At 39.2% G+C, this 12,935-nt stretch overlaps 1 protein-coding gene across 3 annotated transcripts in view; it reads left to right on the top strand.

Moving 5' to 3' along the window:
- The window catches only part of LOC109073909 (retinoblastoma-like protein 2), a 29,532-nt gene that overhangs the window by 841 nt on the left and 15,756 nt on the right, over window positions 1–12,935 (top strand). Inside the window, exons 2-4 of one of the 3 annotated variants that reach the window (XM_042753584.1) lie at window positions 602–732; window positions 2,982–3,182; window positions 3,397–3,461. In XM_042753584.1, the coding sequence (XP_042609518.1) occupies window positions 602–732; window positions 2,982–3,182; window positions 3,397–3,461 (397 nt within the window). Of the gene's footprint in view, window positions 1–601; window positions 733–2,981; window positions 3,183–3,396; window positions 3,462–7,275; window positions 7,379–8,276; window positions 8,596–12,935 lie in introns of those variants that run through there. The other 2 variants (XM_042753585.1, XM_042753586.1) reach the window with 2 other exon arrangements.

Below are 12,935 nucleotides of genomic sequence, written 5' to 3'. Positions count from 1 at the left end.
TACTGAAAAAAAGTGTAATTACATTACAGTTACTTATGAAAATGTTAACGATTACAAACAGAGTAACATCTTTCTTCTTCTTCTTCTTCTTTTTTCACACAAACACCAATACAGATTTATTTATTTATTTCAGAAATTGAATTTACTGCTCTAAAATATGAGACACCAGAGTTTAGGACAGAGTTTTTTTTTTAGTTTTTTTTTTAGGTTAACTGTGTTTTTTCCAAGGCATTGTTAGATGCCAGTGTTTCCCGTCATAGATTTGGTTTTAAAAACCGTAGCTACTGTACATGTCCAGAGTAACCTTCCCAACACTGCATACAATGCTATTTCCATGGTACATTAACAATATGGTCAACTAAGAAAGATATTTAAGTTATCTCAAAAAGCTTCCTGCAACATTCTGAGAATATTATTTTATTATTTTATTTTATTTTAAAAGAACACTCTTATAACCAAATGAGAACTAAATACTATAGTTAGAGGACCCTACTGTGTTAACTAGGTAGCTGTTTTAACATGGTAATATCAGGCTAATACTGTTTTGATAGTGTGAACATATATTTCAGGCTCTGTTTTATATCCTCCGTGTGTGTTTCAGGGCAGTGAACTGCACTGGCTGGCATGTGCTCTGTATATGGCGTGCCGCTCATCGGTGCCCACTATAGGTAAAGGCACGGCGGAGGGCAACTATGTGTCTCTGACCAGGATCCTGCGCTCTTCACAGCAGAGGTCAGTGAACAGACTTGTTCTGACAATAATATAGATAGAGACACAGCTGAACAGTTCAGTGGTTGTTGTACACACACACACACACACACACACACACAGAGAGACATGTTGTGATGTTCCCTAGACAACTTGAAGATCAGCTGGGTATTACAGAGCTGCATTTCCTCTTGCCATGAACTTGTAGCTTCTGATAGCTTGTAAGCCACAGAGAATAGATGGAGTGAAAACAGTGTAATGTTACTATTGAATAATCATAACAAAATAAAAATGGTAATAAAAGGTATTTTTTATATTATAGTCTTAATAATAATAACCATATACAGTAAATGGGTAAATGGACAAATACCAAATTTATACAGTAAATCGAAAACATGCACAGCTTTTATATCAAACCCAGATCACAAGAATGTAAAGAAAAATTATATTTTGCTTCAATAAAATGAAGCATGGATGTCCCCCGGCCTCCAAATTCATCAACCAAATCTGTTTCAAGGCTTTAATTCATGTAGATTCAAACATTTTGTTTTACAATAATGAGCAGATTGCAGATAGTGAACATTGCATAAAACTCAATAAAAAAATTCTGAGGTATTATAGTAATTACATGATTGGGGGTGAAATGTGAAATTGCCATGAAAATAGGACAGCAACCAGTCTGGTTTCAGAAGTGGACATTCAGCCGAGACTGCCTTGCTCTCAGTTGTTGAAGCCCTAAGACTGGCAAGAGCGGAATCCAAATCTTCAATACTTATCTTGCTTGATCTGTCCACTGCCTTTGCCATGCTTAATCACCAGATCCTCCTGTCAACCCTACTGACAAAGGGCATCTCAGGAACCGCACTCCAGTGGTTTGAGTCTTACCTCTCAGATAGGTCCTTCAAGGTATCTTGGAGAAGTCAGGTGTCCAAGTTGCAACATCTAGCTATTGGGGTGCCTCAGGGCTCAGTTCTTGGACCACTTCTCTTCTCTGTCTACATGGCATCACTAGGTCACTGTTGATTTTAATTGCTTCCATTGTCATCATTTGTAAGTTGCATTGGATAAAAGCATCTGCTAACTGACTAAATGTAAAATAATGTAGCATTGTATAAATTCCCAATGAAATCTTTCTTAAAAGTGGTTTCATCTTGTTTATGCAAAATATAATTTCAGTCACAATTTATTTTCAATGTGTCCTTGGTACAGTGTAATTACACAAATACGTCCTGAGTAAAATGATTTAACTTAAGGGTTAGGTTTTGGTTTAGTGTTAATTGCTTGCAATTATGCATTATTTACTGTTATAACTTATTACTACTATTAATAAAACGACTGCTGGTTTCAGTTTATGTATTCCATCAGTGTAACACATCTGCTAGTTGCTAGTAGTTTTAATAATACAAAGAATGTTTTCTCTGGTACACTTCAAGTCACACATGTATTTATGTATTCTCTGTTAATCTGCCATACTGTATATACAGTGATTCATTTTTAAAGTCTTGTAGGATTTATTTATTTATTTAGTCCAGATAGCCAATTAATATTATCAGCATGGGCATTGATTTCAATGGCTGGCTTTTTCTGGCAGATCACGTTATTTTCTTGATCCAATATTATGTATTTGAACTGAAGTCACTCAATGAAATATTCATTGATAGCCGGTTATTGTAGATAAAATGCTGCAAAATGGCAAGACTTTTACTGTAATGTGCTCAAATTTCCCCTACAGAAGACAATAGCATGTTGTTATGGTGTTTTAATTTTATTTATGTATGTATTTATGTTTACAGTGGTTGTTTGGTTAGTATCATTGTTGAAATAAGTTGTGCAGACATTGACAAAATTAAGTAATCTTAATTCAAAGAAAAAAATATTTTTCAATTTTAAAACATAACTTATTTTTTTGAGGAATTCTTTGATTTTATAAATAAATTTCATACAGATCATGTTGACTTTCACATGTTTTGATTGATTAATTTTAACTCAAGACTCCTTTTAGTTAATTTAGTTAAAAGATTTTTGTGAAAACAATTGTTAGAAAACAGTATAATTATCATAAACAGACATGAAATTTAACTTAAATTTTAGAAAAATTTATAAAAAAAAAAAAAAAAAAGCTGCCTTGAGACAGTCTGCATTGTTTAAAGAACTATATACATAATGGTATCTTGACTTGACTAAATTTTATTTACTTGACACATAAATGAAAAGTGTTTATTATTGCAACACTTGCTATACTGAGGTTTAAATAACGTAATTTTAAATTTCAGCCTGATTGAGTTTTTCAATAAAATGAAGAAATGGCAGGACATGGCCAACCTGCCCAAGGAGTTCCAGCAGAGCACAGAGAAACTAGAGAGGAACTTCACCGTCACGTCCGTCATCTTTAAGAAATACGTGCCCTTATTTAAAGACATCTTCAAGGCGCCCACAGATGAATTACCCAGAATGCACAGAGGCAGGAAACAGAGGTACTTCAGCCTGACCTGAGAAATACATGATCACATGAAACATAATCTGAGGACAGGTCGCTGGAGTTCACATATAATCGCAGTAGTTTATGCTTATGCATAGGGATCTGATTTGTGTTACATAAAAGCTCTTGGATAATGGAAACAAACAGCTCTAGCCTATATTGAGTGTTGGTGAGAAGCTTGTGCTGACTGAGCTTTCCTGTGTCCTCAGACGACATCCCTGCACCGTCACTGAGGTCTTCAACTTCTGCTGGATCCTGTTCATACACGCTAGAGGTAAAGAGTTCTTTAACATAGCATTCATTTACAGGCCATATTCTACATGCTCTTTTCCGCCTGAAGTCCACTTACACTATAATGTTAAAGTTTCAGACTAGTAAAAACATTCACGTCTTTATATGACTCAGGATTTAATGAAAGCTTCAACTTTTCTTGCTTGCTTGCTGTGATGCTTAAACGTCTGGGGTCGATAAAGACCAAGGCTGCATTTATTTGATCAAAAATACAGTAAGAATTTTGGAATATTATTACTATTTTAAATAATTGCTTTTATTGTAAAATATTTTCAAATGTAGTTTATTCCTGTCCAGTCTTCAGTGTCACATGATCTTCAGAAATCATTCTAATATACTGATTTGCTGCTCAATAAACATTTCTGTTTATTATCAATGTTGAAAACAGTTGTGCTGCACAATATTTGAATATAACTTGTGTTATATTTAGAGAGAGTCGAAAGTTCAAAAGAATAGCATTCATTTGACAGAATATATACAGTACACACACATTTATATATATTATATATCCATTACACTACACATTTTAGGTAATGTAATCAGACTACTTTTTGATCACTTTTAGATTATTTTTCGTTTATCACATTGATTTAAATAGGATAATCTTGTACCTTAATGATGTAAAAATACAAAGAGTAAGAACATATATTTCATTCATTGTAATTAACAACATGAAGTGTATTAAACATGATATTAAGTTTTCCCAAACTGGGGATCGTAAAGGAACTGAAGGGGGATTAATTAATTAAATAATACATGAATACCATGTCAAATTAAATTATTTTATTTTTACCTGCTTGCCATATAACCATGAACCAATGTCAGAGAACTGTGAACACTCAAATGTGACACTTTTAAAATCTCAGGGGTACTTAAAGGTGTCCGTGATTTTGATTTCACTTTTTTAACTTTAGTTAATTTGTAATGTTCCTGTTTAAGCATAAAATAACATCTGCAAAGTTCAATGCAAAGCAAGATATTTTCTTTTACAGAATTTGCTTTTTAAGGCCTACAACAAACGGCTGGTAGGGACTATAACAAGCTTCTTCCTTGGTTTGTGATATCACAAACCCTAACATTTACATAAACCCTGCCTGGAAACAGTGGTCAAATATATGAAAAACGCAATTTTTAAAAACAAAGCATGAACACATGTTACAGTGCCCTCCATAAACACAATCAAGCCTTCGAAAATACCTGGCTGACCACCCCTTTAAAGTAAATACATTCAGTGACAGAATTTCAGATGTCAAAAAGTTTGGGAATGTCTACAATACATGTTAATAATGAGTTTGAAAGACAAACCCTTTCAATAATACATAATAATCCATGGTTAAAGGAGCCATGTGTAATGTCTGGCAAAAAAATCAAGTCATACTCCACATTCCATACCAGATGGGGGCAATATGCCTCAATAAAGTGAATTGGTCTACTCTAGAGTAACAAACGAGAAACGGCATAGTCTCTATGCTCCGCCCCTACCTTCTCAACAACCCTAGAGCCATAGCCGAAGCCTAAAGGACGTTTTGCCTCCAGAGGAACGTTGGGTGATGTCAAGTGATTTTGAAACATGACATCTTCAAGCTACTCCCCTTCACCTTTACCAGTGAATATGTTCATATTCGTTTTGTTCATATTACATTTTGAATTGTATATACACATTATTTGAATTAAATTAATTTGACAGACAGCATTCTGTCAACATCATTGGTCAACATCAGACAGCTGATGTTGACCAAGCTAGCGCCAACCAACGTAACCAGAGCTGCCAACTCTCAAGCATTCACCGTGAGACACACGCAATTGACTCTTTTCACACGCTTTCAAAAACTTGACCGCTCTCTTGACCGCTCTCTCTCTCTCTCTCTCTCTCTCTCTCTCTCTCTCTCTCTCGGGTTCATTATCATCGAAGACATTTCAAGCTTCTTAGGTAATGTTACATTTTAGCATCAGCTTGGTAGAGACGGACTTTGGTAGATAACAGGTGAAACGCGGATCGGATCTGTGGGTAAGTTATAGCTAGCTAACTATCAAACGCAGCTACGGTTAGCCATCGAACAGCCTTCGATACATTTCTATGTTATAACAAACTTCTAGCGAAATACTAACAGCATCTTACTTACCAATCCAAAAGAAATGTTGCAAGTTCGGAGTCGAAGCTCATTTCTTTCAAGTCCATCAGTTGTCTCCAGCGATGGAAAGCAGTGCCGATGTTTACTCTGTTTCGGCTCCTTTTCTTATCGGATTTGATTTGTGATTCCGAGCGCGGTTGCTTGACATCAGGTTCAAGTACGCCCACAAGCCGTGCGAGTTATTCGTGTATTGCCGGTTGGCTGGTGGGTATATTGCCCGAATACCGCCTCCCATGGCCGAAACTGGTATTACGACACCTGTCGGGCCGTGGCTAGTTATGCTAATGCTAATTAAGGTTGATATCTCTGCAGCACTATAACTTGACATTTTTTTTAATGACATCATCGCCCTTATTTCTTCTCATTCTTTTGATGCGTGTAGGTCATTTTTTGGATATTTTTACCTCAATTTTTACACATGGCACCTTTAACCTACCGATTGATAATTCAAATAAAAAGGAATGTGTTCATCTGTAGTTGATGCAATGTTGAAAATGTTGTAAATCCAGTGTTCAAATGCTATGTATCCATCTGACTAATGACTGATCTCTGTGTGAATCTCCAAAAAACTGGAGACTTTCTGAGTGTATATAAGCGGCAGGCTATTTTAGATAGGATCACTTCAAAGAGGAATTAGAGAGAATCAATAAATTATGAATAATTCATTGCTATTGTGTGTATCCTATATAATCATGTTATCTATAAAAGTAACTGTAGGCTGATTACAAGTATTTTAAAATGTAATTAACTCTAATTACAAGTAATTAATTTTTGGAATCGGATTACGTAATCCAGATAACTTGTAATCAGTTACTATGCAACTCTATGTGTGTGTGTGTGTGTACATATGTATATAGGGTACAATGGGGCTAAAGGCACACCTTAAGAAAAATTTGTGCTTTTCACTGTGCCTAAAATGTATAATTGCAGAAAAAATATGTTCATTTGTATTGAACATTAATAGAGCAACAGATTTTTTGTAAAAAAAAAAAAAAAAAACACTCATACAAGCCATTTGTTTTGTATATATAAAACACTGACCCCAAACATTTGAACGGTCATGTACACACAATAACAAATACACCATACAATAGCAGCAGTATTACTATTATTTCTGACTTCTGCCTTTATTGCTACTGTACCTTTAAGAATTCAATATGCAAATGACCTTCAGTGATTGGTAGCCTCCACATACTGACACAGAATTTTGAGATGTAAATGGTCATATGTTAATGAGCTTGTAGTAATTTCATCATCATAAAGCATTTTAAACAGGTGCTTGTTTCGTGTTTTTTTTTTTTTTTTCATTTCAGAAATCATTTAAATGGATTGGAAAGGGACTTTTGATTTGTGAAAGTTACATCATGTCTGCATAGTGCATCAAATATTGATTTCATAATAGCAAGACTTTTATGCTGTAAGGAGTCATTGCTAAATAATAGTGGACCGATGTTAGAAAGGCTGGACAGAAGGAGAGAAGTGATACTGAAGAGATTAACAGGAGCAGAGGAAAGCTCCTGATGTAATGAGGAGGGAGGAGGTGCAGTGTTTCATGGGACTGTTCCTCCTCTAGTGTCCCTTAAGAGGGTCAGTGTCTGACAGAAGGGCAGGCCGTCATTGGCTGAGAGTGCAGACAGCTTGATCATGTGACCTGTGCTCATTATGTGGGCATGTGCAGGCATGTTTGATTCGGTCAGATGCCAGCAGGCTCACACTCACATGAGCACAAGCCCATCTCATCTGCAGAGCCACTGGTGTAATGCTGCGGGTGAGTTTGGCTTGTTGAACGGGGATATTGTAGTTGTTTGTGTTGAGCTGCAAGATCAGACACGCTGCATAATTTCATCAGAGGTGGAAAGTAATCAAGTAGAAAACATGGTGAAAATCCAAAGAAAAAATGTAAGAAATTATATTGTGCTTTATAATATACAAAATCCTATTGTGATTAGACAGGAGGTGCACTATATAATGGATATTGAAGTTTTATTTATTTAACTGAAACAGCATAGTCTAAAAATCAATCTTCAGATTAAAGAACTGATATTGATACAAAAATTTGATAATTTTTTAGCAATTTTGTAAACGTCACACACACACACACGCATATATATATATATATATATATATATATATATATACACACACACACACACACACACACACACACACACACACACATACATACAGTATCAGCATAAATTAAATGCTAAACATTAAATATTTTACAGTTTGTCATGAAAATTATATAATAATGCAAAATATCTTACCTGGTCCTAACAATAATAATTATTAATAATAAAATTGTTATTATTATTAAGTATCGCTTTTTATTATTGAAACAAAATTTCTAATTTCTTGAAATATTGCCCTAATATTTCCACTTATTCTATATAACTTTTTTAGTGAATACAAATGTTTTTGCTAATTTTTTCTTCACTTCATCTTGAGAAGCAAATAATCACTTTTATTCAGAGACATTTACCTAGATCCTGTTTGTCCACTGCAAACTGACCAAAACAGCACAGTTGCACTGCGTAAGTACCTCAGTAAAGATGTCAGAATCAGATGTTCAAAAAGTTCAAAAATACTGCATGTCATGCAGTTAGCAATGCATGAAGCTCAAATATGAATGGAACACACATTCTTTTTTATACAGATGTATTCAGAGAAAATATTTAATAAGTAAATTGTAAAAGTCAAGCCTAAAAAGCATAGAGCAGCACAGCAAGAGGACGCCGGCCGAGTTCATTTATTTCCTCGTGTGCTGCGTGCGTCACTTAACATAGCAACCAGCCCAGATGACAAGTCAGGACTTGTCTGTGTTTGAGTAAAGCTCAGCAGGTCACTGGGGACGCTCTGTGTCCCTCTATATCCCGTCCTGGAGCAAAATCCCTCATTTTGCTGAACTCAATGCAGGGAAAAGAACCTGCTGCTGGTTAAAAATGCAAAGTCACGTTATCTGGGGAATGAAATAAGAAAATGCATGTAAGTACCAAGTGCAGCAAACTTAATTCAGCTTAATTTGATGTTGTGTAATGGAAATCTAAAACGTATAGATGTGAAAGGTGCATAGTGCATGTTTTCTGACCTGCAGGTATAGCAGCATGCATGCAAGTGAATGACATTTACAGTATTATTTGGGAAAGAAAGTTAAAAAGGATGGCATATTTGTTTGTTTGCTTGTTTGTAAAAACTGTGTCTTACCATTTCAATCAAATCACACTGGAAATGAAAGGTATTACATTGAATGCACTGCATTGTTGTTTTTAAGCACTGTAATTGCAAGTCAAGTCAAATGTATTTGTATAGTGCTTTTTAAAATACGCATCATTTTAACTAAGGAAATCATGATTATTAGAGCTGGACAGAAGTAGAGTTTATATTTTGTGATGATACCACCCAGCTAACAGTGAACTATTTACTATTTTTACGAACTATTTTAGGTTATATAAATGTCAGGATATTACATTTAATGTTGATGGAACGTTCCTATAATTTCATTAATATTTGATATACATTCTGATAACGTTGAGAGAAAATATTCTTAGAAGAGCATTCTCATTTGCTGCTTATTAATATTTAGTAAGGTAGTTGTTATGTTTAGGCATGGGGTGGGTTAAGAGAGCTAAAATATGGTCATGCAGAATAGGGCATTAATATGTGCTTTATAAATACTAATAAACAGCCAATAAGTTTGTAGTGTGCATGCTAATAGTGAGAATTGGTCCTTAAAGCGTAACCATTATTTTTACTTGATGGACATTCTTAAAACTTCATGTTTGTAGAACAACATTCTCGTAACGTCCTTAAGATGTCATTTGTACTTAATGAATATTCTAAGAAACATTTTTGTAACCTTTAAATAACATTTTAGTAACAACAAAAGAACTGGACATTTTACTGCTCTTAGAATATTACAAATAAACACTCAATTAACATTATAGTTTGGGTGAAAATATAAGTTAATAGAATGTTTTTGTAACCTTTAAATAACATTATTACCATGACAAGAAAACGTCTCCAGGTTACGTATGTAACCATGGTTCCACGAAGGGAATGAGACACTGCATTGATAAACACTATGGGAACGCCCCCAGCATGACCACGCTCTGAATCACATGTGTAATCAGTCCAGTGGAAGGGCGATAGGTCATAGGCGAGTGACGTAGCAACCAGGAAGCTATAAAAGCATGTGAGGTGGAACCGGCGTCAGCTTCTAGGAATGAAGCAAGTGCTGGCAGGGATGCCAAAAGTGTGGTCCAGAGACGCAGCGTCTCATTCCCTTCGGGGAACCATGGTTACATACGTAACCTGGAGACGTTCCCCTTCAGGAACCCGAGCTGCATCGGTAAACACTATGGGAACGAGTATGCCCATTGCGCCAGACTTACAAATCCCTGCCCAGTGTGGAAGCTAGGGCGAGAGAACAGAAGAGCCCGGAGTGGCTCGCATATCTAGGCCATAGAACCTGACGAATGAGAGGGGCGTGGACCAACCCGCAGCGTTGCAAATGTCCTGCATAGACACACCTGCCAGAAAGACCTAGGCAGCCGCCACACTTCTAAATGAGTGAGCCTTGACCCCCAGAGGTGAGGGGAGATCAGAGGACTCAAGGCTATGGAATAGCATCCTGATCCACCGCTTAGCATAAGCTTCTCTGGCCAGAGGCCTCAGCCTCAGCTCACCATGAAGGAAACGTGTCACCAGGGGGTATCTGCCCACTGACTGGCCACCAATAGGGGCATGGTAGGCCGCAATGGCCGCCACATAGACTTTTAGGGTGGAGTGGGTCAACCCTGCAGACAAACAGGCCTGCAGGAACACAACAGGCCTGCAGGAACTCCAGAATTGTACCAACCGGGCAGTTATCTGAGTCGAGCTGGTGGTATCTGCACCAGGAAGTGAAAAGTTTTCACTTTGATGCATACAGTTTCCTCGTTGAGGGAGCTCTGGATTGGAGGATGGTCTCAACAACCTCAATTGACAGACCAGAAGCTAAGAGTTGTGCCCCCTCAGGGGCCACACCCATAACTTCCACAGCTCCGGGCGGGGGTGAAAGATTGTGCCGTCTGCCTGTGAGAGGAGGTCCCTCATGACGGGGATCTCCAATGCAGAGCCATTGAGAAGGGAAATTAGGTCCGAGAATCATACTCGGTCCGGCCAGAACGGGGCTACTATCAACAGACGGGACCCCGTCCTGGTGCACTCTCTCCAGAACTCCTAGGAGCAGAGTGATTGTGGGAAAAGTGTACAGATGAAGCCTCGGCCAAGTCTGTACCATAGCATCCCGCCCCAGTGGAGCTGGATGAGTCAGAGAGAACCAGAGGGAACAGTGCAATGTCATCTGAGTTGCAAACAAGTCCACCTAAGCCTGGCCAAAAATTCTCCATATCTGCTTCACCACTTCGGGGTGAAGTCTTCATTCCCCGGGCCTCAGCCCCTGCCTTGACAGGATGTCTGCTCCCATAATGAGAAGCCCAGGAATGTGAACTGCTCTCAGTGGTGCACCTGCCTGTAATGGGGGCGCGAATGCAGGCCTCCCTGGTGGTTGATTTAAGAGACTGCTGCTGTGTCGTCGGTGCACCAACACATGGCGACCTCTTAGGTCTCAGAGAAAGTGTTTCAATGCTAGAAACACGGCCAGTTTCTCCAGGCAGTTGAAGGGCCACATGAGAGGCGGCCACTCCACAGACAACGGGCTGAGCGGCCACTCATGACCACTCCTCAACCGGTGAGGGACGCGTCTGTTGCTAGCATTATGCGGCAACAAGGAGCTACCAGAACCAGGCCCTGAGACAAGAACCAAGGTTACTCCACATGTCTAAGGCATGTAGGCATCGCCGCATGACCTTTAGCATGTGGAGCGGGTTCCCCTCAGGGAGAACCCCTTGGTCTTGAGCCACCACTGTAGGGGTCTCATGTACAGCAGGCAAAAAGGTCTCCCATTGGACACAGCTGCCATCAGACCCAGCAGTTTCTGGAACTACTGACATTGAGTGACTGGCCTTCTCTCACTCTCCCCACTGCAGTGAGGATAGAATCGAACCAAGCAGGAGACAGACGTGCCTGCATCGTGGTCGAATCCCACACCACACCCAGATAAGTGGTTCTCTGAGCTGGAGAAAGCACACTTTTCTTGGCATTTAGTCTTAACCCCAACTCTTTCATGTGAGCAAGAATGGCATCTTGATACCGAACCGCTACCTGCTCTGAATGAGCTAATATCAACCAATTGTAGATGTAGTTGAGTATGTGGATGCCCTGGAATCGCAGAGGAGCCAGAGCACCATCCACTCACTCTGTGAAAGTGTGGGGTGAGAGTGCAAGGCCAAAGGAATAACTCTGTGTTGGTAAGCTTTTGCCCCCAAAAACAAACCTCAGGAAGTTCCTTGATGAGGAAGGATGGAGACATATGCATCTCTTAGATCGATTGTGCTAAACCAGTCCTCGGACTTGATCTGAGACACGACTCGTTTGAGTGCAAGCGTGGTGAACTTCAGTCGCCTGACTGAGCAGTTCAAATGATGCAGATCTCAAATAGGATGCCACCCTCCATCCTTCCTCGAATGATGAAGTACCGACTGTAGAATGCGGACTCTGCTACGTGAGGAGGGACCACCTCAATGGCTTCCTTCCTCAAAAGAGTAACTACTTCTTTTCCATGACCAGAGCCTGCTCGGGACCCACCATAGTGGGGATGACCCCGTTTAAACTGAGGTTGAGGAGAACTGGATTCTATAGCCTCACTCTACAGTCTGCAGGACCCACCAAGACGCGTTAGTCTACTAAGGAAATCAGTCTCTCAAGACTGACCTCTGGTGTAATCAGAGTGGCTAGATCGGTCCCCTGAAGCAGCGAACTGGCAGGGGACGGCCATACTAGCTGCTCTAGAGACCTTGCGAGATCCACTTTCCTGCAGAGTTTAGCTCCAACCCTAATCAAACAAACCTACCTGTTATTTTCTAATGATCCTGAAGACATTGATTAGCAAACTCAGGTGTTTGATTAGCGTTAGAGCTAAACTCTGCAGGAAATTGGATCTCGCGAGCCAGATTTGAGGATTACTGCCTTAGTATGTCACCTGGCGGTGTGGGAGCCCCTGCCAAGCATGCCTCCTTGGTCATATAAACAGTCAGAGACTGTAAAGAAACCGCAGCGCTGTCTTCAGAACCCGAGAGACAGTGCTAGATCTAGGGAATGCGGGTGGAGATAGGGAGAGCCCGTCTCCAACCCGTCCACTAGCTCATGTGCTATCCCCACGTATCAATCTCTGCCATGCCTCAGCAGCAGCAGGACTGGAACTGCAAGATCACAGGCACGGACAC

This window comes from Cyprinus carpio, chromosome B25 (assembly GCF_018340385.1).
Source record: "Cyprinus carpio isolate SPL01 chromosome B25, ASM1834038v1, whole genome shotgun sequence".
NCBI classification, from domain to species: Eukaryota; Metazoa; Chordata; class Actinopteri; order Cypriniformes; family Cyprinidae; genus Cyprinus; species Cyprinus carpio.
This window is presented reverse-complemented; position numbering and strand designations above follow the sequence as displayed.